Source organism: Fusarium tjaetaba (genome assembly GCF_013396195.1).
Source record: "Fusarium tjaetaba strain NRRL 66243 chromosome Unknown NRRL66243_c0000041, whole genome shotgun sequence".
NCBI lineage: Eukaryota > Fungi > Ascomycota > Sordariomycetes > Hypocreales > Nectriaceae > Fusarium > Fusarium tjaetaba.
Window position 1 is genome coordinate 15,529 of NW_023501237.1, and position 22,739 is coordinate 38,267.

General features: G+C 47.2%; 8 protein-coding genes across 8 annotated transcripts; 5 read left to right on the forward strand and 3 right to left on the reverse strand.

Moving 5' to 3' along the window:
* Positions 1-483: 483 nt before the first annotated feature.
* On the forward strand, positions 484-2,445 carry FTJAE_2227 (general amidase; the record flags this gene model as incomplete). Its single annotated transcript, XM_037348400.1, has 7 exons — positions 484-710; positions 767-788; positions 853-860; positions 919-1,183; positions 1,236-1,430; positions 1,483-1,842; positions 1,894-2,445. 7 exons carry the CDS (start codon positions 484-486, stop codon positions 2,443-2,445), a joined length of 1,629 nt encoding a protein of 542 aa, XP_037210480.1.
* A 1,946-nt stretch (positions 2,446-4,391) lies between these two features.
* FTJAE_2228 (uncharacterized protein) lies at positions 4,392-5,236 on the reverse strand (the record flags this gene model as incomplete). Its single annotated transcript, XM_037348401.1, has 2 exons — positions 4,392-5,089; positions 5,143-5,236. 2 exons carry the CDS (start codon positions 5,234-5,236, stop codon positions 4,392-4,394), a joined length of 792 nt encoding a protein of 263 aa, XP_037210481.1.
* A 2,197-nt stretch (positions 5,237-7,433) lies between these two features.
* On the forward strand, positions 7,434-8,306 carry FTJAE_2230 (D-arabinitol 2-dehydrogenase; the record flags this gene model as incomplete). Its single annotated transcript, XM_037348403.1, has 3 exons — positions 7,434-7,442; positions 7,498-8,201; positions 8,255-8,306. 3 exons carry the CDS (start codon positions 7,434-7,436, stop codon positions 8,304-8,306), a joined length of 765 nt encoding a protein of 254 aa, XP_037210482.1.
* Positions 8,307-9,495: 1,189 nt separating this feature from the next.
* FTJAE_2231 (major facilitator superfamily transporter) lies at positions 9,496-11,177 on the reverse strand (the record flags this gene model as incomplete). The annotated part of the gene is made up of 5 exons (XM_037348404.1): positions 9,496-10,340; positions 10,402-10,601; positions 10,657-10,907; positions 10,952-11,019; positions 11,078-11,177. The coding sequence occupies 5 exons, from the start codon at positions 11,175-11,177 to the stop codon at positions 9,496-9,498; spliced, it is 1,464 nt and encodes a 487-aa protein (XP_037210483.1).
* A 1,107-nt stretch (positions 11,178-12,284) lies between these two features.
* Positions 12,285-13,438, reverse strand: FTJAE_2232 (2OG-Fe(II)oxygenase superfamily; the record flags this gene model as incomplete). The annotated part of the gene is made up of 3 exons (XM_037348405.1): positions 12,285-12,629; positions 12,685-13,352; positions 13,402-13,438. The coding sequence occupies 3 exons, from the start codon at positions 13,436-13,438 to the stop codon at positions 12,285-12,287; spliced, it is 1,050 nt and encodes a 349-aa protein (XP_037210484.1).
* Positions 13,439-14,821: 1,383 nt separating this feature from the next.
* FTJAE_2233 (penicillin-binding 4) lies at positions 14,822-16,631 on the forward strand (the record flags this gene model as incomplete). The annotated part of the gene is made up of 4 exons (XM_037348406.1): positions 14,822-15,350; positions 15,405-15,443; positions 15,490-15,754; positions 15,812-16,631. The coding sequence occupies 4 exons, from the start codon at positions 14,822-14,824 to the stop codon at positions 16,629-16,631; spliced, it is 1,653 nt and encodes a 550-aa protein (XP_037210485.1).
* A 339-nt stretch (positions 16,632-16,970) lies between these two features.
* Positions 16,971-18,205, forward strand: FTJAE_2234 (uncharacterized protein; the record flags this gene model as incomplete). The annotated part of the gene is made up of 2 exons (XM_037348407.1): positions 16,971-17,492; positions 17,552-18,205. 2 exons carry the CDS (start codon positions 16,971-16,973, stop codon positions 18,203-18,205), a joined length of 1,176 nt encoding a protein of 391 aa, XP_037210486.1.
* Positions 18,206-19,951: 1,746 nt separating this feature from the next.
* FTJAE_2235 (uncharacterized protein) lies at positions 19,952-20,581 on the forward strand (the record flags this gene model as incomplete). Its single annotated transcript, XM_037348408.1, has 1 exon — positions 19,952-20,581. The coding sequence occupies one exon, from the start codon at positions 19,952-19,954 to the stop codon at positions 20,579-20,581; it is 630 nt and encodes a 209-aa protein (XP_037210487.1).
* Between the last annotated feature and the right edge of the window lie 2,158 nt (positions 20,582-22,739).

The window sequence follows — 22,739 nt, forward strand, 5'->3', positions numbered from 1 at the left end:
CAAGTGTTAGTAGTGTAATGTCGATGGGAACTGTGCTGAGTGATGATGGTGTTTGACAGTGTAATTGATCTCATCAACACATTCACCTCTCAGATATATCAATCAAGTTGGTTCTTAACAATAGACAACTAGAGACTTCTTGCGGCGTCTTCCGCCAAATGTCGTCTCATCCGTTGAGGGCAATGTAGCAACACCATCATTCGATGAATCGGGCTCTATCATGAGTAAGCTAGCGCCCAGCCCACCCCCACTCCCGAATCTCGACCGCCTTTGGTCATCGTTATCTCGGCGATTCGGCTTATGGCTCGACTAAGCACCCTGTTATATCGGCATAGACGCGGGGTTGGCAAAGTATATCCAAGGATGGGGTCGTGCTGCCGATCACGACCCCCCTCTCTCTTCTGGGTACAGAACGACTCGTGTTATTATAGCGACAACAGGATTTTGGTAGCTTGTTGCAGGCTTCTCTGGCAAATTAGTACAATGGCTCCTGGTTCAATTGACCCTGAGCCTCAGCCTTGGCAGTCAACGGTTGAGCGCAAGAAACAACAACAGCGTGACATTTTATCCAAGGCTTTCTTGGAGCTTGAGAGTAACAAAGACTTACAACACATCGATATCAACCAACTTGCCGATACAACCCAAACTTTAAGCCTTATATCCGACGGGCAGCTGACATGCAAGATCGTTGTGCAAGGTTTGATTGGACGGTACGTGATTGAAATTGGTATAAGTACTGTGCCATTAATTAATTATCTCTGTATAGGGCGATCCAAGTTCATCAACAGGTGTGTCGTTCTGAGTGTCAAATTGAGAGACACCGATCTTCTGACCTCGATCAATTGAGTATAGACCAACTGGTAAGATGCGCACTGCGAACCCAATCAATTTGGACACCAAAACCTAAAGGGACTCTAGTTTAACGGAAGTTGCTTTCGAAGATGCCTTGCGACAAGCTGAAGAGCTTGATGCTTACATGATCAACAACGAACAGCCAATGGGGCCTCTGCATGGAGCAGTCGTTACTCTCAAGGACCAATTTAACATCAAAGGCTATGATAGCACTCTAGGCTATGTCGGACGGTCCTTCATTCCAGCTACCAAGGACGCCGTACTGGTCAAGATGCTAAAGTCACTGGGAGCTATCGTTCTGGCAAAGTCAAACTTGCCTCAAAGTATCATGGTAAGGAACTGATCAACATCCAGGCTGAATGCCGTGGCTTACTGCAATTTAGTGGTGTGAGACGGAGAACCCCCTCTGGGGCTTAACCACCAATCCCATGAATAAAAATTACACGCCAGGTGGCTCTACTGGCGGTGAGGCTGTTTTGATCTATTGCGGCGCCTCTATGCTTGGATGGGGCACGGATATTGGTGGAAGCATTCGCATTCCAAGCCATATGATGGGCATCTATGGATTGAAGCCGAGTGTGAGTTTTTCTCGATATTGAATTCACGAATATCCCTCTGATTGAATAACAGAGCTCGAGACTACCTTACCAAGGCGTCCCTGTTTCCACCGAGGGACAGGAACATGTCCCATCTTCAGTTGGTCCGATGGCACGGGACCTGGGTATGATCAAGCATGCCATGCACAGCCTCATCGAGTCAAAACCGTGGGAGTATGATGCACGCTGTGCTTCACTTCCATGGCGAGGCCATCTATACGAAGAAATGCACAGCCGCCCACTTACTATCGGTGTTCTGATGGATGACGGAGTTGTTCGTCCGCATCCACCGATAACTCGAGTCTTGCAAGATGCAGTTGAGGCTTTGAGACTAGAGGGACATGAGATTGTGGAGTGGAACACCGAACTCCACGAGCAGTGTATTAGAACTATGGTGATACTCCCGGTGTCCAACTCGTGATCTAGTTGACTGATCTTGCGGCAGGATATGTTTTATACCGCTGATGGTGGTGAAGATATCCGCCAAGATATATCAAGGGCTGGAGAACCGTTCATCCCTCATGTCAAGCGGCTTGTCAATAAAGGCGAAGCAATTTCTGTGTACGAATATTGGAAGCTCAACAAGAAGAAGTGGGATCTTCAGCAAGGGTACCTGGAGAAGTGGAACTCGATCCAGTCTGCCACTGGTAGGAAGGTTGACGTGATTCTCATGCCCGTCATGCCGCACACCGCTGTCAGACACGGCGGATGCGGTTGGGTTGGGTACACAAAGGTCTGGAATGTTCTTGACTATACCGCGATGGTGATACCTGGCGGAACGATACGATCGGGGGATGTCGACCTACCATTCTCGTACCCTGCTAGAGGACCTGAGGATGAATGGAACCAAGGGCTCTGGAACGAGGAGAAAGACGAGATGGCTGCGATGAACCTCCCAGTCGGACTGCAAATAATCGGACGGAAACTTGAAGAGGAGAAAGTGCTTGGGGCTGCGGAGGTAATCGATCGCGTTTTGAGAAAGCTACTACAGCCATAACTCTTAACATGGAATCGCTGTTTTTAGTTAGAACAGAGCACGCACCGAAGCAGGAAACGTATATTTAGCTCGAGGGAACATGGCCTTTATATGCTATCTACAGCATTCAATCTCTTTTACATGTCTATACTCGCCTTCTCTAGTGCATTCGCCATATGCCTCCCAATTATATGCTTTTTCGGCGGCAAATCCTGACACAACGAAAGCTGACACCAGCGACTTCCCGAAGCATTTTCCATCGCTCGCGTTTCTCTTCAAACTGATAGACCCTCTTATCATCAACGGCGTTGACTCTGGGCCACCCAGTATGAATCGTGGTATCAACCCAAGTTGAGCTTGGCCCCTCAATTGGTTCTTCTCCCCCGCCAAGTGAGCTCACAATAAAAGGCAAGCCTTCAGGATGTACAGATAGTCCGTTTCGGAATCCCAGCGTTGGCTTGAGAGGGTCAGGCTGGGGGCCAGAGACAGCAATTTCCAGTTGATTCTGGGCGGCGATAAAGTCAATGGCTATATGCAGAGGCACCTGGACTGCTGTATCAGATATGATTTTGTAACATGATTACTGATGGATTTGAAGTTGAGCTCTTGGCTTAGCACACTGTCTTCACCTGTGAGGGTGATGAGTACTGGCAACTTTCCCAAATCTGATACACGAATGTTGAAGTTGTCTTCCAAAAGAATGATTGTTACTGCCTTGAACAGTGGCTGTAGGGTCAAGAACTCTTGATCTCGAAAGTGGGGACCCCCAGATGAGGACCATGGGGGAAGAGTCACGACGTCTTGTTGGTATGTCGCTACTCGGTCGCAGATTTTCCCATGCAGGTCGTTTACATGCGTGACCAGTGATGCTGTAGGCATATCGGGAGGGGGTCTGCAAGGGTAAAATAGCTTTGCAATGAACTAGTGGTACTTGATATTGTTTCGGTATGGTTGATACCATTTTTTGTAAAGCCAATTATGCAATGCGCAGTGGAGTAGGAAACAACCCTTGGCGCCGGGCACAATATATATCGGCACGGTCTTGTTGCAACAATCCTCCAATTGAACTGGCGATATATCCTCGACCTTTCTCTGGTCACGTTGAGAACAGTCGCCAGGGTGCAATGGGCAGGGTTGGAGGATTCTTCTGGCGGACAGCATATAAAGATCTCTTCGATGGTATGATTCCAGTTGACCACGGATCTCAGAGAAGATTTCGTCTCGGGGCAGCGGGGCCCTTTCCAGGACGCTTGAACAGACATACATCCTATCCCTTAAGGTATCTAACTCAATAGACGATCTGGCTGCAGAGGGGTGCTGGGTGATGTGAAATTAATGAGAATGATGTATGAGGCAGTGAGTAATTCAGCAGCTGAGTTTTGGGTAGACAGAAGCGGGATTTATATAGTGAATAGTGCAAGAACTTAAAGTGTCGCGCTCAAATTCAACTTTTACTAACTTTCGAAGTGAGTCAGGCCTTTAACCTTGCCTTGGAACTCAAACCCTTTGACCTAATCAGTCGCCAATTGCAAACAGCAACTTTGTGTTCAAAACCTTTATGATTCATTCAGTGAAGCTTTATTTAACTGGAAACCTAGTCCTGATTACTGCCGAATCTCCAATCAACTGATGCCATCAGACAGCCAAGCTTTTCCGCCTAGCGCCATAGCTTTTCAGCCAAAAGCAAGATCCTAGGTAAAAGTGAGGGCAGAGAGTATTTTACCCGTATATGTTTATTGGTATCCTTTACCTTTATGCCCTGGGGGCTGAAGCCCCTTTTAAAACCCTAAACTTACGCCAGCAAACAGCAAAGTTTCAGCACATTTTTAGCCTTTGCCTGTAGAACTACTTCCTTCAGGTCGCGGCTGGATATGGCATCCCTTGCTCAGAACTACTGATAGTCGAGGGTTAAAATTAAAGGTAGCTATAAATCAGCTTGAGGTTCTCTGAGTCAATTAATAAATATCTTAATATACCAAATTTACGGACTTTCCATTCCAACTCTGGAAATCCCCTCGGATAAGCTCTTCGAACATCCATCTTGCCAGGTCCATCCTGCTGATAGTGTATCCAACTTTGATACCGGCTTCTTGCTCGTCACTCTTCCTCAGAACATCGTCTTCCCAGATCCACCCTGTATGCACCTTTGTCGACCCTTTCATCTCCCCATCTGTCAGCAATGGCGGTCGAAGCATGATATATCCACCAAGACATGACTGTTTCTGCGTCGCGGCCTCACGAGTGACACGCTCAAGAGCTGCAGTGTCTGCCTGAGCCTCTTTCAGCAACCACCAGTAAAGTGGGATGAGACTGAGTGGTTGATCGCGACGAGAACAATGTCCGGTTGATGAGATTGGAGCGTAGATGGGTGAGTTTGAGATACTATTCGTAGAAACAAGATCTTTTAAAGCTTGTATTACCGCAGCAGCGGAGTCGCCAGTGATAGTGGCATCATCCATAGCAATTGGATGAAACGGATTGAATCGGACTTTCCAAGTGCTTGTGATGCCACTGAAGATGATTTGAGGGTCGTTGAGAAGAAGACTGCGGACTGTGGATACATCGCGAGATGATCCTGGGACAACAATGAGTTGTGCCTGCTGGATCTCTTCAGACACGCCGAGATCCAAGAGAGTCTTTTTCAGTTTCAACTCATCTCGAACAACTATGGAGGGCGAATTAGCTTGGCTGCTTAGGGTAGGGACACGTTGAACTCACGAGCAGCTGCTTTATGACCATCAAGCAATGTCCAAGCCAGCACATGCCGCAAAGTAGCGCCGCACGCTCCGATGAATGCCGCTTTGACCGCCATGATATAGTGTAGGCTTGAGTGTATAATGTGATAAAGAACAAGTCGTATCAATTTGATACTACATATCTAGGCTAACAATGATGGTGTTTTATATTTTACAATTTATTAGTATGCTCATCAGTTCATTTTGCGGACTTGTTGCGGAGTCGGGATCGGGACAACTTCAGAATGAAAAGTGGCTTGCCAAGTCCGCCTATTTTCGCCGGCCCCATTTCACATCGTGAACCCGCGGAAGCCGAGTTGTCTACCAAAACTCACTGATAATGACATTCTACAGAGACAAGCATTTCAATCTGATGTGTGTTTTATCTTGGCTCTGTTAAAAGCTGCCACAGCCGAGACTCGTTTAGATCGATAAAACTCATTGCTCGGCTTGATTTCCTACAAGTGTATGACTACCTAACAGCTTATGATTTCATTGCTTCTACGTGGACTCTTGAAACTTCTTCATCACTTCATCGTGGCTTGCGGGCATCAGAGCGCCTTCTGGTGCAGGATTCTTGCTCTTGAAGTAATCGCTCATCTGGTAAATGTCAGCAGTGTGAACTTGATTAAACGCAATTGGAGTTAGCGGTAAGCTGCAACTGACCTCTCCCATTGTGACCCACTCGACACCTTCATGCTTGTTGATGTGCTCAATGATGCGTTCGTGCATCAGGAGAACGTGGGGTCTACCCGAAACATCGGGATGGATAGTCATTGGGAAGATAAATTCGTCTGTAGAGTATCAGTAAACAGAAAGATTCCCTCCGCTAAGCTTTGTGGATTGCTTACCATATTCCCGGTAGAAGTAATCGAAGTGATCTTTCCAAATGTCTTCAACATCTCTACATATCGTGTTAGTTTGAGCAAACAGTTGGCTTCTGGTAAATCTTGCCTCGGGTTGACCCATCCATGTGAGTTTGGAGAGTTCTTGATGAACATCATGGGCGGTAAATCGTCTATATACCAAGAGCCAGGTATTTCGACCATGCCCGTTTCTTTTCCCTTTGTCAGTGGCTTCATCCACTCCTCGGCCTTCTTAGTGTAGTCAATCTTGGTCCATGAGTCGCCTGTCCGCAGCCAATATGCTTGGCAGTCGTGATGAGACATTGAGTGGTCATACTCGATTCCATAGCTAAGCATCAACTCGGTCCCTTCTTCACTTGTCTCCCACCAAGGCGCCACGCTCCCCTTGGGTGGCTTTCCGCAGAAGTCGGTGAGTAACTTCCATGTCTTGTGCAGAACGTCTTTCTGCTGCTCAAAGGTCATGTCCACGGGGTTTTCGTGGCTATAACCATGTAGCTATATCGCTTAGTGGAATACCGATTATTGACACGATACTTCACTTACACCAATTTCATGGCCGGCATCTCGAACCATAGCACACTCTTCTGGAAATGTTTCCAGGCTGTGCCCAGGGATGAACCATGAGGCTTTGATGTTGAACTTCTCAAATAGCTTCAACAAGCGTCGGGTACCGATTGTTCCAGCCCAGAGACCTGTTCCCTGGAGAATTAGCATGTAAAATATAACGCGCATCGTTTTACGGACCTCTGCTAATGTCGCTTGTGCTGTCTTCGCCTCCGTACGATCCCAGCCAACCGGCCACGGCATCGATATCCACCCCGTAGCTAGGAGTACCCTGGTTAGTAAAATGGTCATGGCCATTAGTCGAGTGCAATCCTTACCAGACCAAAACCTTCTTGCCCATTTTCAAAGTAGATCTCTGGAAAATAAATGTGATATCCCTCGAAAATGCACTGTCGACGTCAACTTTTTACAATTCGGTCAGGTCGAATGTCATATAACTTGAACCTAGAGACAGTTGCTCCCAAAAACGCGGGGTTCTTGTGTTGCAGCACTGTGAAGATGGGACATACCCCACTTACCCCCTGATCAGTATCAGTCGTTATCAGTCGTTATCACAAGTGGAGTCCGTGAAAGCGAGCCGTTGCAACCCCCACCCCCATTCTTGAACTCAGTTTCTGGTACGAGACTACGAGACGAATCGGATAGCAGTCCGTCGTATGATGAGCCGCCAGACTTTGGAACTCTATCGTAGAAAGACACCCAGTCTCGTGATTCAACTCTGAGGTAATTTTACATGTATGTGAGTTCTTACACTGAACATCGCAAGCGTTAAATCATTCCCGAACTTCTCACACATTGCACTACTTTCTAAGCTCTACCAATTATATCTTTTACCTTGTTCAAGATGTCAAAGGTCAGTTACCTGGGACCAATACTTTCCCATATCATATGCTCACATTTTCTGGCAGTTCTCACTAGCTAGCCGCTTGGCCGTTGTCACTGGGGGAGGTCGGGGGTGCGGTTTCGCCTTTGTGCAGGGGTTGGCTGAAGCTGGAGCCGACGTTGCCATATTCGACGTGATTGAGCCCTCTGCTCCTGAAGTCCAACAGCTGATTTCCAGCTACGGGGTCCAGATCAAATCTTACATTGTGGATGTAACCACGTTGTCGAGTCTAAAACAAGGTTTCACCGCTGTGGCTTCAGACTTCAACAACAGGCTAGACATCCTGGTCGCATGCGCAGGGGTCAACAAGAATGTGCATTTTCTCGACACAGAAGAGGAAGACTTTGACAAGTTATTTGCCGTCAATGCTAAAGGTGTTTACTTCTCTGCAAAGCTTGCGGCTCAAGCTATGATCGGAAACAAGACCAAATGCGGAAGTATTATCCTCGTGGCCAGTATTGCTTCACATATGGCTATCCGATCTCAGAGGTCGACAGCCTACTGCGGTACCAAGGGTGCCGTGAGAGCAATGGTTGCGCCCATTGCTGCAGAGCTTCAAGAACATGGGATCCGAGTAAACTCAATTAGCCCTGGCTACGTCAAGACAGCCATGACTGCGCCATTCCCGGACTTGATCGAGGGATGGAAGGACGAGATCATGAACCGTCGAGTCGCGGAACCGGATGATATCAAGGGGGCATGTGTCTTCCTGGCCAGTGATGCGAGCGCGTGAGTCATTGCCACCGTCTTTTGAACTCTCAATTATACTGACCAACCATCAGATATTGCACGGGCTCTGATATTCTTGTCGATGGAGGTGTCACAAAGTGGTAATGTCATCATCCCAACCTCTTTGGAATTGCACAGGGAAAAGCAAAGAAATACAAAACTCTGTTATTATTAGCCAGCACTTGAGCGTTTGAGGCATGTAGTTCGTGGCGCACTACGGCCACTGGCTTAACTGTTCTAGACCAGTCCCCTGGATATGACTTCCGATGTTGCCGTGTGACAAGCCTGGTTAACCTTGCATGCTCGACATTGCCGCAAAACTTGACGGCGCTGGCATGGCAGCAAGACTAGTATTCTGTTAGTATAGGCAAGATATTAAATATCTTATTAAACATGAGGCAAATACTCTTTTAAAATTAACTTTCCTGAAATCGCGATCTTGTTGCGTTTGTCAGAACAGAATAAGAGTTAGTCTGTTCTAGGCATAGTTCACCCGCCAGATTTTGGACAATGCAACCATATATCACTCCCTTGTCAGGGACACTGAATAGTCTGGACGTACCTGTAAAGCTTAAATAATCCAGGCAAAGGACTTATACGAGTTTGAGATGATTTACTCTTATCCAAGGGTCAGGGGGAGTTTCAGTGTCGCATGACATACGGTTAGAATTCTCAGCTTTACATACTACCTATAATAAGTGCTTACTCTTTATATTTAACCGTTAATATCGCCACATAATTATCTTCTCAGTCCTCAACTTTATATTATTCTTTTACACTCCCATCAATCCTTAACTTATCAAGCATTATGCGAACTGTTGCAGTGCTCGCTCTCTTTGCACCGCTGACAACGTGCACCATATGGAACATCACAGGATCATGCGCCAACAGCGATATCGGCCCTGTTTGCGTAATCACGACCAGTGTGGCTAACCCAGCTAAGATCTGCAATGGGAAGGCTGGGACGTATGCAGGAGATGGAATCAATGGCATGACGAGCTGTACTGGTATTGGTTCCCCTTGTACTTATGTTTGGCGGTGCTAGACGTTGTTCCTCAGCATCAAACTGGTAAGTCTCAAGTTAACTACCTTGCTTCATATACTAAGTATTTATACAATAGTAAAGACAAAGCATTCGCTTTTGGACCTTGGTATATAATCAGCTGAAGGTCCTGGCCTGCTCCCGGTTCCAACTGATAGCAACATTGCTTTCGTTTATCTTCCTGTATATCCATCAATCGAAATCAACCTACTCATCTCTTGCTCTTTCTCCGTACCATAAAGCTTTCACCGATCACACAAAGTACCTCCAACGTGGATCTTGTTCACCGTGGGTGATTTCTGAAGTAGCAACATCTTCAGCCTTTAGTTCAACACCTTGTGCCTCGTTCTTGGTACGGTTCTGCTTTCTCATCCAGAATCCCAATCCCAATGTGAAAACAATGCAGGTGACATTGCAAGCCGCTGTTCCAATCAGGGTTGGTGCATAGCGAGGTGCATAAGTAGTTCTGAAGGTTCCAGCGGATAGAATGCCACCGAGGTTGCCCAGACCTACGAGCAGACCAGTCGTTGCTGCTCGTGAGTTCTCGCTGAGATTGTTGTTGTTGTGCCAGCTGTGAACTAGGCAACTCGGGATATATGCCCCAGCACATAGCATAAAACAGGCGAAGTAAGCCACTGCAATATGCGCTTCAGCATCAATGATAGCAAGGATGAGTAAGCCAACGAGGCTTGTGGACAGGCTGCCCACGATATGCAGTGTTCTTTCTCTGTTGCGATCGGAGCTCCAGGTAACCGCGAGAAGAACCAGGAATCCTGCAACGTTGGGAGGCACAGTCAGAAGATTTGTGATGACTGTGTTATATCCTAAACGACGGATAATAAGCGGCAGGAAATTGGAGGTGGTGGAAAAGGCAACGGGGTATGTCAAGCTGATGACACACCAGACAGCGAATTTCCAGCTGTTCCAGCACTTGAAGCATTCTTTGATATTGAATTCTTCGCCAATAACTCCGCTGCCATCGCGTAGAGCTCTTTGCCTCGCAACGTGCTTCTCTTCTTCTGTCAAAAACCAGGCACTTTGCGGGTCGGCAGGAAGCCACCAAAATGCGAGAACTCCCAAACACACAGTCATTGTACCTGAATCCCCCTGGTCAGGAAGATATGTCCCAGGTTTTTATTTTGTGGTACTTTGACTTACCTTCGATTATGAATAACCACATCCAACCATGAACGTGAGAGACCTTGATCTGAAAGACGCCAAACGAGATGAGACCTGAGAAAGCACTAGCAAGCAGCGCACTACCAAAGAATATGGCAATTCGAAAGCCGAGCTCGCCACGCTGGTAAAATAGAGTAAGATAAAAGACAGCACCAGCAAAGAAACCAGCTTCGAAAGCACTATGGGCTATCAGTGCAAGCTCATCCTAAATATTCAGAGGCTGTGATAACTTACCCCAACAAGAGACGGATGGCCAACATCCCTGCAAAGTTCTTACAGGCAGCTTGCAACAAGGCCATGGAACCCCAGCCGACCATGAGGGATGGCAACATGATTCTACCAGAGAACCTCTTTAGAAGTAGGTTGAGTGGGAGATCGCAGAGACCATTTGGAACATAAAAGAGGAGAATTAAAAGTGAGAACTCTTCGCCCTTGAAGTTGAGGTCTTTGCTCATTCCATCTGTCTCGGCATTTCCCAGGTTACTCTGGTGCCGTTAGAAGAGTCACTTGTATCTGGGGCAAGACCTACTCTGTCAACAGCATTGAAAAAGTACATGACGCTCAGGTATGAAAGGAGCCATGCATCCATCTTGCGCACTACTAAGTATTAGCATGGGACGTGTTACCGATGCTTTTCGTATGGACGGCAACTGACAGTAAGATCGCTCAGCAGCTGCATCGACAACAATCTGGAAACCATTTTCCTGGTCAAAAGCCAGAGACTCATGATGCTTATGCTTGTCGTCGGAAGCCATTGCGATAATGTTTGTGTCGGTTACAGCCTAGTAGTTCTTGTGTAAGACTGAAATCTTCAATTGCTGGTGACGCATGCTATTTATCATTGTGCGAGTATCGTCCTTTGTCCACTCAGTTTACTGGCTGTATCAACACGGTATCTGTAACCGATACCAAGATTCGCAAGCCAATGATCTTTAATCTCTGCGGAGGGCACACGACTCAATCCCAGCCAGCGCATTGAAAGTGGGCTTTTTAGAGTGTTCGTAGCCAGTACATGTTTCTTAATTGGCTGATATAGCATCTCAGGGTACCGTTTACTTGGCATGCTACAGTAACCTGCCATCGAAAATGGGGGCACCTGGTGTAAGATCGTCGCATCCGAAAGCTTTATCTAAGTGGGGAATAGCATGGGAGATAATCAAGAGCTGTCCCAACGGTTGTTTTACCTCCTTAGGGGAGAAAATAAAACTCAGGACCTTGAACAAAAAGACTTAGGTAATTTAGTATAAATTTAGGATGAGTTTAGGATACGTTTTATAGAGTTTATTTTCTCACCCTAAACTTATATCTTGTATTTTCTTGCTCCTAGAGGCCTCCGCCTTATCCCCAACCCATTACTCGCGTATCTATCCGGGAAGCTCACGCGCAATGTCGTACGAGAGGACTCTTCTACACAAGGCTCTTGATCATTCGGTTCAGGTTCTCTCGATGTATTGTATTAAATGCAACTACTGGCGGGTAATAGGCGGGATAACCCCTATTACGATAGGTTGAATTACTTATCTATTGTGAGTCTAAAACGATAAAACCGGGTTACTTCTGAAATGGTTTGAGTCAATGGCAAGTATTCCTCGTATGCCTATCTGTGTATTGATAGACAGTATCCTGACTGACGAAATGCTGAATTTTCTATTGCTGAAATTGAGTTCCCGCTTCAGATGTGTGAATGAAAGATATTAAACTGATGGCTCAGGTCGATTAAGCAGGATTAATTGAGATCATTTTAGCCTAGAGTTTATCATTTTCAGCATTTGACAATCTATTACTAGACTAGGTCGACTACAAATACCACTTAGCAGTCAAGACATAGAACAACATATATGTAGTAATGATACAACAATACATCAAGCTGCAACCTGCTGAAGAGGGGTGCTTTCCACCTTGCTCTCAGCGTTCTTCTCCAGGCCCTGCTTGTACAACTGAGCTCTTCCGTAGGACTCAGCATAAGACGCGGAGACGACCTCCTCAACAGTCGCTGGTTTGAACTTGGCCTCCTCACCGGGTGCTTTGCAAGTCGGGATACAGTCGACAACGTAGTCGGGGTTACCAGATACAAAGACAGGGATAGAGTATCTCTCTTTGCCAGTCTTGTTGATGACGCGGTGGACATTGCTCTTGTACTTCTCGTTTGTCCATCGAGCCATCAGGTTGCCTAGGTTGACGACAAACGCTCCCTTAGTTGGTTGGACCTGATAAGAATTGTCAGATCTCCGTCCATGTACAATGAGCAGTAGTGAGACTTACATCAATCCAGCTGTTATTCTTTTGATCCCAAACTTGCAGCCCATCGACATCATCCTGAAGAAGCATTGTGATGGCGCCGAAATCAGTATGGGCTCCGATTCCTCGAGTAAGCTTCTCGTCAGCATCCTTAGGTTGAGAAGGATAGTGGAGGAGCCTCATGGTAGCAACAGCGCCATCCAGGAAGGTACTGAAGTAGTCTTCCTTGAGATCCAGCGAGAGTGCTAGCACTCGCATAAGATCAGAGGCAAGTCTGAGTGTTGACCTATAGTAATCCATGGTCTGATACTTGAAGTCCTCCAAGTCGTCTCCCAAGGCTTCAGGCCACTGGTTGGGGCCACTGTTGAGCTTCTTGTTGACGAAATAGGGGTGAGACTTGGGAATCTCGTCGCCGATGTAGAAACCCTCTTTAAGTTCTGGCTGAGTGCCTTCCTCAAGGATCTGTGACCTCAACATCTCATAGCCACGGTTCCAGGTGTTGTTGTTTTTGGAGACCTTTTCCTTCTCCTCTAAAGGAAGGTTGAAGAGCTTTTTGGCGCACTCCAGGGCTTTGGTTTGCTTATCGACAGGGACGGAATGACCCAGGATCTGGAAAAATCCATTGTATAAACAGCTTTCGCGGACCTGGTCTACAACCTTTTGCTTCTCTGCTGGGTCTTCTGAGTAGAATCCTAGATCATTTAGACGAGAAGCTGATAAGGATTGACAGTTGTCGCTTACCAGAGAAGTCAATGATAGGAATCTCAAGCTTCGCCATGATGTATTGTAGATTCAGGTCAATTGCAATCTCGATTAATCAGTCAGTCTGTTAAGCAATGTAGTGAAGTAATAAGCAAATGATGCCAGATATAATCCCCAAAAGACTAAATACATCTATATTAATGACGTTGAGGTAAAAACAACCCACTCTGGGAGCGGAGCCCTTAACTCCAAGCCACTTGCTTACTGTTCATGATCGGAAATTCGGGGACCTCCGGGATCACCCCCAACTTTGCATTGTCAGCATTACTTGCATTAAACTGAGATAGGCTTGAATGCGGGGTTTATGAATCGAACCCACCCTTGATCCTCAAAAGTGGGCGCTCTGTGATAAGGACCGTTAGAATGTCATGAGACGAATTCCCGGCAATGATCGGAAATTGCCTGGAGGAATGAGGGGGCTTTCACGCTCAAAACATCAACCTTGTCGGTCCGTTGTGCAGCAGGACACTGATAGATAAGGATGTGCTGGATGTTGGTCCTTGACTTCGCAAGGTTTTCGCTGTAAGCAGGAGCATATATATCAAAGCTCAACAGTGTATTAAGTCGGCAAGTTTTACTCTATATGGGTTATTTAGCTTTTAAGGCTCTGGTGATAAGTAAATAAATATATACTTATTACTATGCTAGTTATATAAATTATAGTGTTTTATTAGAGAGAGATAATTTAATTATATTAATAGAAAATATAGATAAATATTAATATTACCTGACTTTAGGGTAATCCTGATATTGCGTTTTGTCTTATCTTATCTCCTTATCTGTCTCTCCTTATTGCACGCAATTCCGCCCAGGTCGTTTAATTAATAAGAAAGAATATATAAGCTGGTAATGTATAATATCTAAATTAGATACCTAATGTGACTTTACCGGTAGACATACCGTTTTAAGACACACGCTGCGCTCCGGTATATCGGTTAAGCTGTTTATCCGGGGGCCATTTCCGTAAAAGGTACGCAAGCATTGTCAGCAAGGCATAGCCGAATTTCAGCTGGGTCTACGGTCCAATCAAATCTTGTAGCCAAACGGTGATGCGCTGGCATTAATTGCACAGCCGAGGCGAAGGATGCCAAATAAGCAAGAAAATGCTGGAAATGAGATTGCTTTGCTCGCCAAAACAATGAAACTAAACCTCCTTCTGGGTAGATGGATCGCCGGGCAAATTACAGGCTTGTGGCTTGGCCCACTGCGTTCACGATCGACGTGGCTAAACTCTTTCCAGTATCAACGTGCCGCTCTCAGCCTTACAACAGGTATGATGTCAAATTGCTTGGCGACAATATGGCACAGCAATGCGAAGAATCCAATCTGTATTTAAGGGTTCAAGACTTGCCCCACGATATTATTCAAAAGCCATCGACACTCCTAGATATCACTTAATATGCGCTTTGAATCTTTGGCCTATATGGGCCTGGCTGGCTCTGCAACAGCCAGCATCATCCTCTCAAATGATGTTCCTCTTACTGGTCCCTCTTTTCTCACCAACTTTGACATTTCAAAGACAGATTTCCTTAATGAAGCCAAGGAAAAGTTCCCATCTCTGGTTGAAGAACTTTTCGACACTAAGATCTTGAACAAAACAGACCTCATTTTCGCTGTTGATGTCTTTTCAGCTTCGACCAATGAATCGGTTTACAGCTACTTCCATGTCGGCGATACGTACAAAGATACTCTCACAAAGGGAAACCTGACTGAGGATACAATCTTTAGAGCTGGCAGCGTGACAAAGGTCTTTACTGTGTATGCTATTATTGCCAAGGCTGGCATTGAGGCATTGAGCTATCCTGTGTCCATTTTCCTGCCCGAGCTCTTGGGCAATTCGTCTAGCAACCCGCTGGAGAGGATTGACTGGAGTGAAATCACTGTGGGGGCCCTTGCTTCACATCAGGCTGGGACCAGTGGCCCGGGACGTAAGTCGACGAGAACGCCTTGGACGATCAACTGGATGCTGACTTGACTGATAGAGTACCTTACGCCGGATACCGACGGGACCGATCGCGAGGGTGAGTATGGTACCATCGCGTATGTGAGACTTACTTACAAGACCAGCGTTTCTTGAATTCATGCGTGATAAACAGGCCCCCACGATGGGCCCTTGGCGAAGTGCACTGTATTCGGATGCTGGCTTTGGAGTTCTGACTCTGATTCTCGAGCGACTCACCGGCCAAGAGTACAAGGACGCAATTGCAGACATCATATTTAAGCCACTTGGAATGAACTCTTCATCTGCAGTTGTCCCTAATGGCATAGATCTGGATGCCGTTGCCCGGACTGGGCTCAAGTCCTGGGGCACCGATGTCCCTATTGTGGCTGGGTAAGTCAAGCCTCTGAATTCAAAGCCCTCTTGCTGAATTCGCTAACGGGAAAAAAGATCTGGTGGCATATATTCCTCTGCCAAAGACCTCCGACTCGCAGGACTCTCTATCCTCAACTCCGACCTCCTCCCATCTTCCACTACTCGCGAGTGGATGAAACCTCGGAGCAGTACAGGTACTCTTGTCGAGCTTGTCGGAGCTCCCTGGGAAATCACGCGTCTCACCCTCCACACCGGCCCTGATTCCAACCGCACCCGTGTATCTGACCTATACCTCAAGGCTGGCGGCACTGATGATTATACCTGCTTCATCGCTCTCTCGCCAGACCACGGGATCGGATTTTCAATTCTGATTGCTGGCGACACTGCTACCCCTGCGCGTTGGCCACTTCGAGACGTCACGGGAACAACCTTTATCACAGCAGCTGAGTATGCTGCGGCAGAAAGTGCCGACAAGAACCTCACCGGCACATTCGTCGTCAAGGGCTCGGAGACAACAAACTTGACCATCGAAGTCACCAAAGGAGAGCCAGGGTTAAAGTTGAAGTCGTGGTACGTCGAAGGAAAGGACGTAGTTGAGGATACTTCATCGCGCCTCTTTCCAATGGGTCTCTACTCCAACTCACGCTCTCTGGCCGCACAATACAACGTCAAGGGTAAGTTTTCTGCAGCTTTCCGCGTGGTCACTGGGCTTGCCCCTCCAGCACCCCGTGCTGCTGTTGAGGGTGGAAAAGGGGGACTGTTTGATCACAGTCAGGCTTGGATGAATATTGGATTCTCTGGGACGGCCGATGAGCTCCTCTTCAATTTGGAGGATGCAAGAGTCGTTAGCATCATCAGCCCCTACGATGGAACGGAATTTGTTCGAGTAGACTAGAGAAGAAAGACTTGTCCATGTTTCATGAAAGCTGGATAAATTACAATGCTGCAGAACAATTACTTTTTTCTCTTGGTTAATCACGCGCCTGGCTCTCCTCCAGGTGATAACTTGATCTGTAGTTATATATGAACCGTAATCACATTCTTACCTGGGTTAGTACCCCTCGTATTGAAGATTACTAAAGATCTTCAATTAGGTGGCCGCTTTGAGTTTGGGTAGTGCGGCTGAAATGAGGCATTTATATTAAAGGTCCTGTTAACATAATCAGCTTGTTCATCAAATGTAGTCCAATACATAATAAACTTCACGCAACAAAATTATAAAGTGTAGCTCTTCATGGTTCCTACAAATGAGTCCCCCAAAGATCGGATCAGCGCGGCAGCAGCTGAAGGAGAGCGACTACTCTCGATTATTGCTGCCACTGAAGATACTGCAGCCACTCTAACCCAGGTCAAACTCGATCTTGCTGCCCTTAAAAACATATGGTATGATGCAGATTCTTTATATAGCGAATTGTCCGCTCGTCTCAGAACGGAGCAGAAGGAGTTTGAAGATCTACGAGACAGCCATATAAGAAAGTTCTTTGGTGGTTCACAGTATAGCGAGAAGCTCACCAAGGAGGAGAATGACGTGGTAGAGTTGCTGGAGTGGCAGGATAAGGCGGACAAGACGCGCAAAGAGCTCAAGGCCCAAGTGGATGACATGAAGGAGCGAAGGCAGAAGTTGGAACACATGACCGAGCAACGCGTGCAAGCCCTGAATGATCTGGATAAGCTTCATGCAGCTATCTTCGACGGGCCTTCGCCAGATAATACTGAAGAAGATATACTCGAGGCAGAGATGGAAGCAGCTCAACAGGTAATAATCCGGATTGCTTCCTATCATTCTCTCTAGGGCGCAGCATTGACATTTCTCAGATATTTGATCCCATACAGAAACGATGCAGCCAAGTGGCTTCAGTGGTTAATTACATCACAATGGCTCGCTCCCGTGTCACCTTCGCCGCCGGAAGTGCAGCAAAGGCGCTCAAAATCTCGGAATCGGACATCTTTGATCTGAAACCCGGAGCTGGAAGAAGAGCTAATCAACACTTCAATTCCGCAGTCGCTGACCGGAAAGAGCGAGAAGAGCTGGGATTGGTCCGACTTAGTCTGGCAGAGGCTTCGCAATTCCTCGCTCTGGCTCACGAGCTTGATCCCAAAGTCGGTGGGTTCATCATGCCCAAGGTCGCAGATGGGAAAAGCGCTGCTGGCAGACTGGACGACTGGATCAACACACCAGTGACTGACTATTTGTTCCATCGGGAGATCAAAGCAACTGCAGAGGGCATAGCTGCGGCGGGCGCGATTGTAGACGAGGAGCTGCGATTGGCAGAGCAAAAGAAGAGCGTATGGACTGAAAAGAAGGATGCTGCGGGTAAGGACCTGAAACATGCGAGAGAGAAACTGCAACAGCTACGAGCCCGGATCTTCGAGGACGCTGTCAATGGTCAAGGAAGTTCGACAGCACCGTCTTATGAGCAGGCGACAGCAAATGAGCATCCACCACAATACACAGAGACGGAACCTTGACCCCTTTTTGTAGCTAATACAGGTCATAGCCTGTTGACGATTACTTCAATCTGATGATATGGATATCTAATTGTGTGCTTAACCAAAGACATCTAGATTGACTTGTCCTACGTAGAAGGACGATCCTCCTCATCAACTTGAGCATGTACCCATTCTTTGAACGGAAGCCTCGCTTCCCTGTGACCGCAGCAATTAGCATTCAATACAGCACCAGTGACATGCCTCTAGCAGTCGGTGCATATCTCAATTTCATCCTAGGTCTGGGAGGGAGTTCTTTTTTTTCTCTGGCTTCATCGTTGCTGCGGTCGGGTATTTACTTCAGGTAAGCATTGGATAGAAACAAAGTGTTCTTACAGCTAATGTCTAGATCCTCGGACAGGTATTCTGGGCAGCTACATCCTACAATCCTACTGACAAAAACCTGAAACGGACTGGTTCATCCCTTCAAGAGCCTATACGTCACGACTCAACCCTAGCGCTCGCAAGGTACTTTTAAGGAGCCACCGAAATATGCGAGTAGTGAAGGCCAAATGAGGATATCAGGTTATTGAGGCTGTTCAAGTGGAGTGGCCCCTAGACCGTCTTTTGTCCTCAAGCCTCTAGTCCGCGATCGGAAGACCAGCCGTACAGTAGTCTCCAACGCTACCAGAGCCAGTGCGGCTTAACCCAAGAAAGTAGTGTAAGGGGAACTAGAGCATAGGGGAAGTAGGGAGGGAAGTGAAAACTATAAAAGGATGCGACAGCAGAGTGCATAAATGCCGTATTAACTTAATATACAATACTAGCCCCGCCCTATGAATACCTTGCCCTGCTAATCTTGAAGTTCTAGTATAAATATCATAACATTCAAGCCTGATCTTGGTAAAACTCACCTACGAGGCATGGCTTAATATCTTGAGTTAATACAGTCACTAGGAACGGGCCTCCTGCCGCTGCAGCTAGTGAGCCTTGTTTCCTAACCGGTGCACTAATTTCAATGCTCCTTGCATTTTAATAGTTCAAGGAAACCCTGATCCATGACTGCATCCTTGTTGTGAATTGGCTGGCACAAAGAATTCAACTCGCTCGAAACCCCTGCGTCGTGCAGACGCGTGTTCGAGCCTGGGAAGAATTAATAGGCAAACCCCCTCACCCAGCTACAACCAACATGTGCAGCAAGTGCACACCCTTTTCAAGAGTGGTATCCCCGAATGTCTTAGCCTCTACAACGTGGCGTCAATCACTGACGACCCAGGAGAGTCATTGTATAATGAAGTTATGGAGTATGTTCCAAGCAATTATCACAGGTAAGATAACCCGATTGGAGATAGACGTGCACAAGGATCTGCTGAAAGCTTCGCGGCTTCTAGGGTCAATCTGCCGCCGGTAAGATTGGCGTGCCAACCTTGCTCGATAGCGTCGTGTCACCAAGCAGTCTGGCTGATGGGTTATGGATACGATGACAAGGGAACCAAACACTGTCATCAGCCAGCCGCCATTCTGCTGTTACTTGAAAGGTCAAGCGACAATAGCTATTATTTTGTTTTTTTTAAAAAAAGAAAAGCGAAGATAATTAGATTAGTTATAAATACAAGAGGGACCTTGACCAACGAAGCTTGAGCAAATCGCTGCGTTCAGGCCGACATCAGTTATACTCCTTCGCCTCCGGCTACATATGATCAATTTTCCTGCAGTCTTAAGCGCTTGGCTTTAGGAAATTCGCTTTTAAATTCAACCCTCCTGAATCCCAGCTGCAAGCTCATTACCATGGACTCTTGGCGTATAATATGCCAGTGCCCGAACTGCAACGTCGAGGCCAACCACTGGGCACCTTGCAGATGCCCTTACCCGTCGCCCCCTGATGAACCTTCTTCAACACATGCATCCCCTAACTCTGTATCTTACCTTGATGAGGAGCCTACAACATCCTCTCCTGCCGCATTCGAAGCCAATCAAAGTGCCAGTGCCCCCGGCGAGGCAGTCAACTTCTGTTGCGGGGAATGGTCAAAACACTATCACGGCTCCCATCCACAAATGGATTATGCATCACTCAACGTGCTGATCGATTCCGAACCTCAGGAAACTCAGCCGGGAGATCATATCCCCCATCCGACATCGGGCAAATCTTCGAAGTCCGCATCCCCCTCGCGAACTGAAGACTATCTTTTGACCAAAGAGGCCAAGGGAATGAGAAGCGCAGCGGAAGAATTGGAGGATCTACGTCCTGCAGATATTTTCCTTGTTGAATGTATGCTGAACGACATGAAATGGAAGAGTATCTACAACAAATACAATGAGATTTGGGAAGCCGAAAACGAGGGTGCCTTGAGGGCGCGGATGCATAGAATCAAGGATAAGAACCCTGCGCTCAGGGCCCTTCTTGAACAAAAGATCTAATAAAAGGGTGGCTTGATAAGTGTATTACTGTAACTGTATGGCAATGGGACTAATGGGTTTTCTCTACCGTTTAATTGTCGATGGAAAGTGTCTCTACTAATTATTATTCGTTGTTTGTACAGAAAAAGTGTATTTTGTTAGTTAATCCTCCATGGCGTCCAAGTTGTCTCTGCCCGTTTAAGCTCTCATCAGCCGCAAGCCTCAACTCCACTGTGACATCGACGTGTAACTGAGATAAAAAGCTCCGATGGAACGAAGAACAACAAAGAAGCGCCAATGAGACTTCTTAAACAAGAACACACACCCACACCTTAGACATTTGACTTACCATATTTTCACTCTGTGACTTGATCTAATGTTTCCTGGAGTGCAGTATAGAATAACTCCTTCTTGCAACCAGATGGAAAGAAGCCTGAATGAAAACAAGGGATACGGAATTTTTACGGAGGTAGAGGAGAAGGTCCTCCGAGATGATCTAGCTTGTTTCATCTCGTCGATTTGACAGCGCGCTTTTGTACGCCACATATCCACATCTTAAGCTCGCGCGATACCATCAGAAGGTTTTATTGGCTCGGACAGCCGGTAAACAACACGCGTGATTGTTGCTAGGCTAATGATTTGTCCGCGGATCCTTGCTGTTGCATGAGGGAACTATCCGAAAGACAAGCGGAGAAAATCAGGTGGGTAGAGCTGTAAGCGCTGGCTTGCTTCCTGGGCCGCTGATCTCACGGGAACTTTGCTGGCACTCCATCCTGTGAAGCGTCTCGTGAGCAGTCTCGACAAGCGTGCTGTCAATACATGTAGTTCGTTTTGCTCCTGCGCAGTGATTAAATGGGATCAGTAAGCTAAACTCCAGGCACATCCTGGAAGAATGTTGTAAAACGATGGCCAGAACCATGCACCCGACTTGTAGGGGCCGAACGAATACGGAATACTGCTTGATACAGCGTGTAAACAGTCTTTGCTATGAAAAGGCTATCGCAGATTCGACAGGAGATCCAGAAATTACATGGCATGCAGGGGCAGCACACCGACGGGTGAAAGCGCGACCTTGCGCCTGGTAGATGTGACGGAGCGTCACAAGACAGATATTCGAACGCGTGGCGAGGGCGAGGGCGAGGGTCGGAGACACCCGCTGCAGTCGACAGGATGGTATCTGCACAGTGCACACCCTCATATGCTGTTGTCTCGAACAAGCCAGTTGTTGTCCCCGTGAACCGGGGGCCAGGTAGCTAACCGACACGAACACGTTGAGCCGGTGAATACAGCTGACGTCTGCTGCGGGTCGATCTTGACCGTCACGTTATGGCTAGTGTGGAAGGCCTCAGTCACGAAGCGTGCAAGTTCTGTGCGGTGAGTTCGTTCTACCCCTGCCTTTGCTGAACGACAAAGTGAGTTTGGCAAACAGCATAAGCGGCGGCACACCACCAAGAGTCCATGTCTTGGTAAACTTACGATTCAGCTGACAACAGGGCGCCCGCCCGTGGCCACGGTGGCGTTAGTTTCGGGAGGGAAGCCCACGGAGGGCGTGAACCATGGCTTAGCACGAGAACTCACTTTCTCTCCAGGCCAGAGACAGGGTATTTAGAAGGTTAGCTCTCAGTTCCCCAGCCTCATTTTGTTCCCCTCAACTCCCCTCGCAAAACACAGTAGATTGATCAGTCGATTGTTGGGATGGGGCATCAAGTCGATACATTCATTAGACCACGCGTGGCTTTACGGACGTGTTGCCTTTGCAGTGTTGTTCACAAACAGCTGCCGAAATGGTTGAAGAGAGATACACAATGGCCTGACCAAGGTTGGTAATATTGCAACGAGCTTGCTTCTTTGTGGCAGGAACGCCTCGTGTCTGCTGAGACCTCCAGGGAGGCCGGCAGCGCGATGGTAGCCTAGACGAGAAAGGTCATCCATCACTTTTGCCTTCTCCGCAGCTGACGTCCTACAAGCTTATGATACTGCTCAGATCAACAAATACCCTAGCTTCCATTGGTGCGGGGACTACGCCAAAGTTTCATGACTCAGACCGGCGATACACACTTGTCGCCGCCACCAACAGAGGTACTTGCTGGATTTTGGAAATGGCTCTACACGTACTTGCTTCGTGGCCTGGTCGAAGCTTTGAAACACTTGTAATTTCGTCAAGGCGGCCGCATGCGTT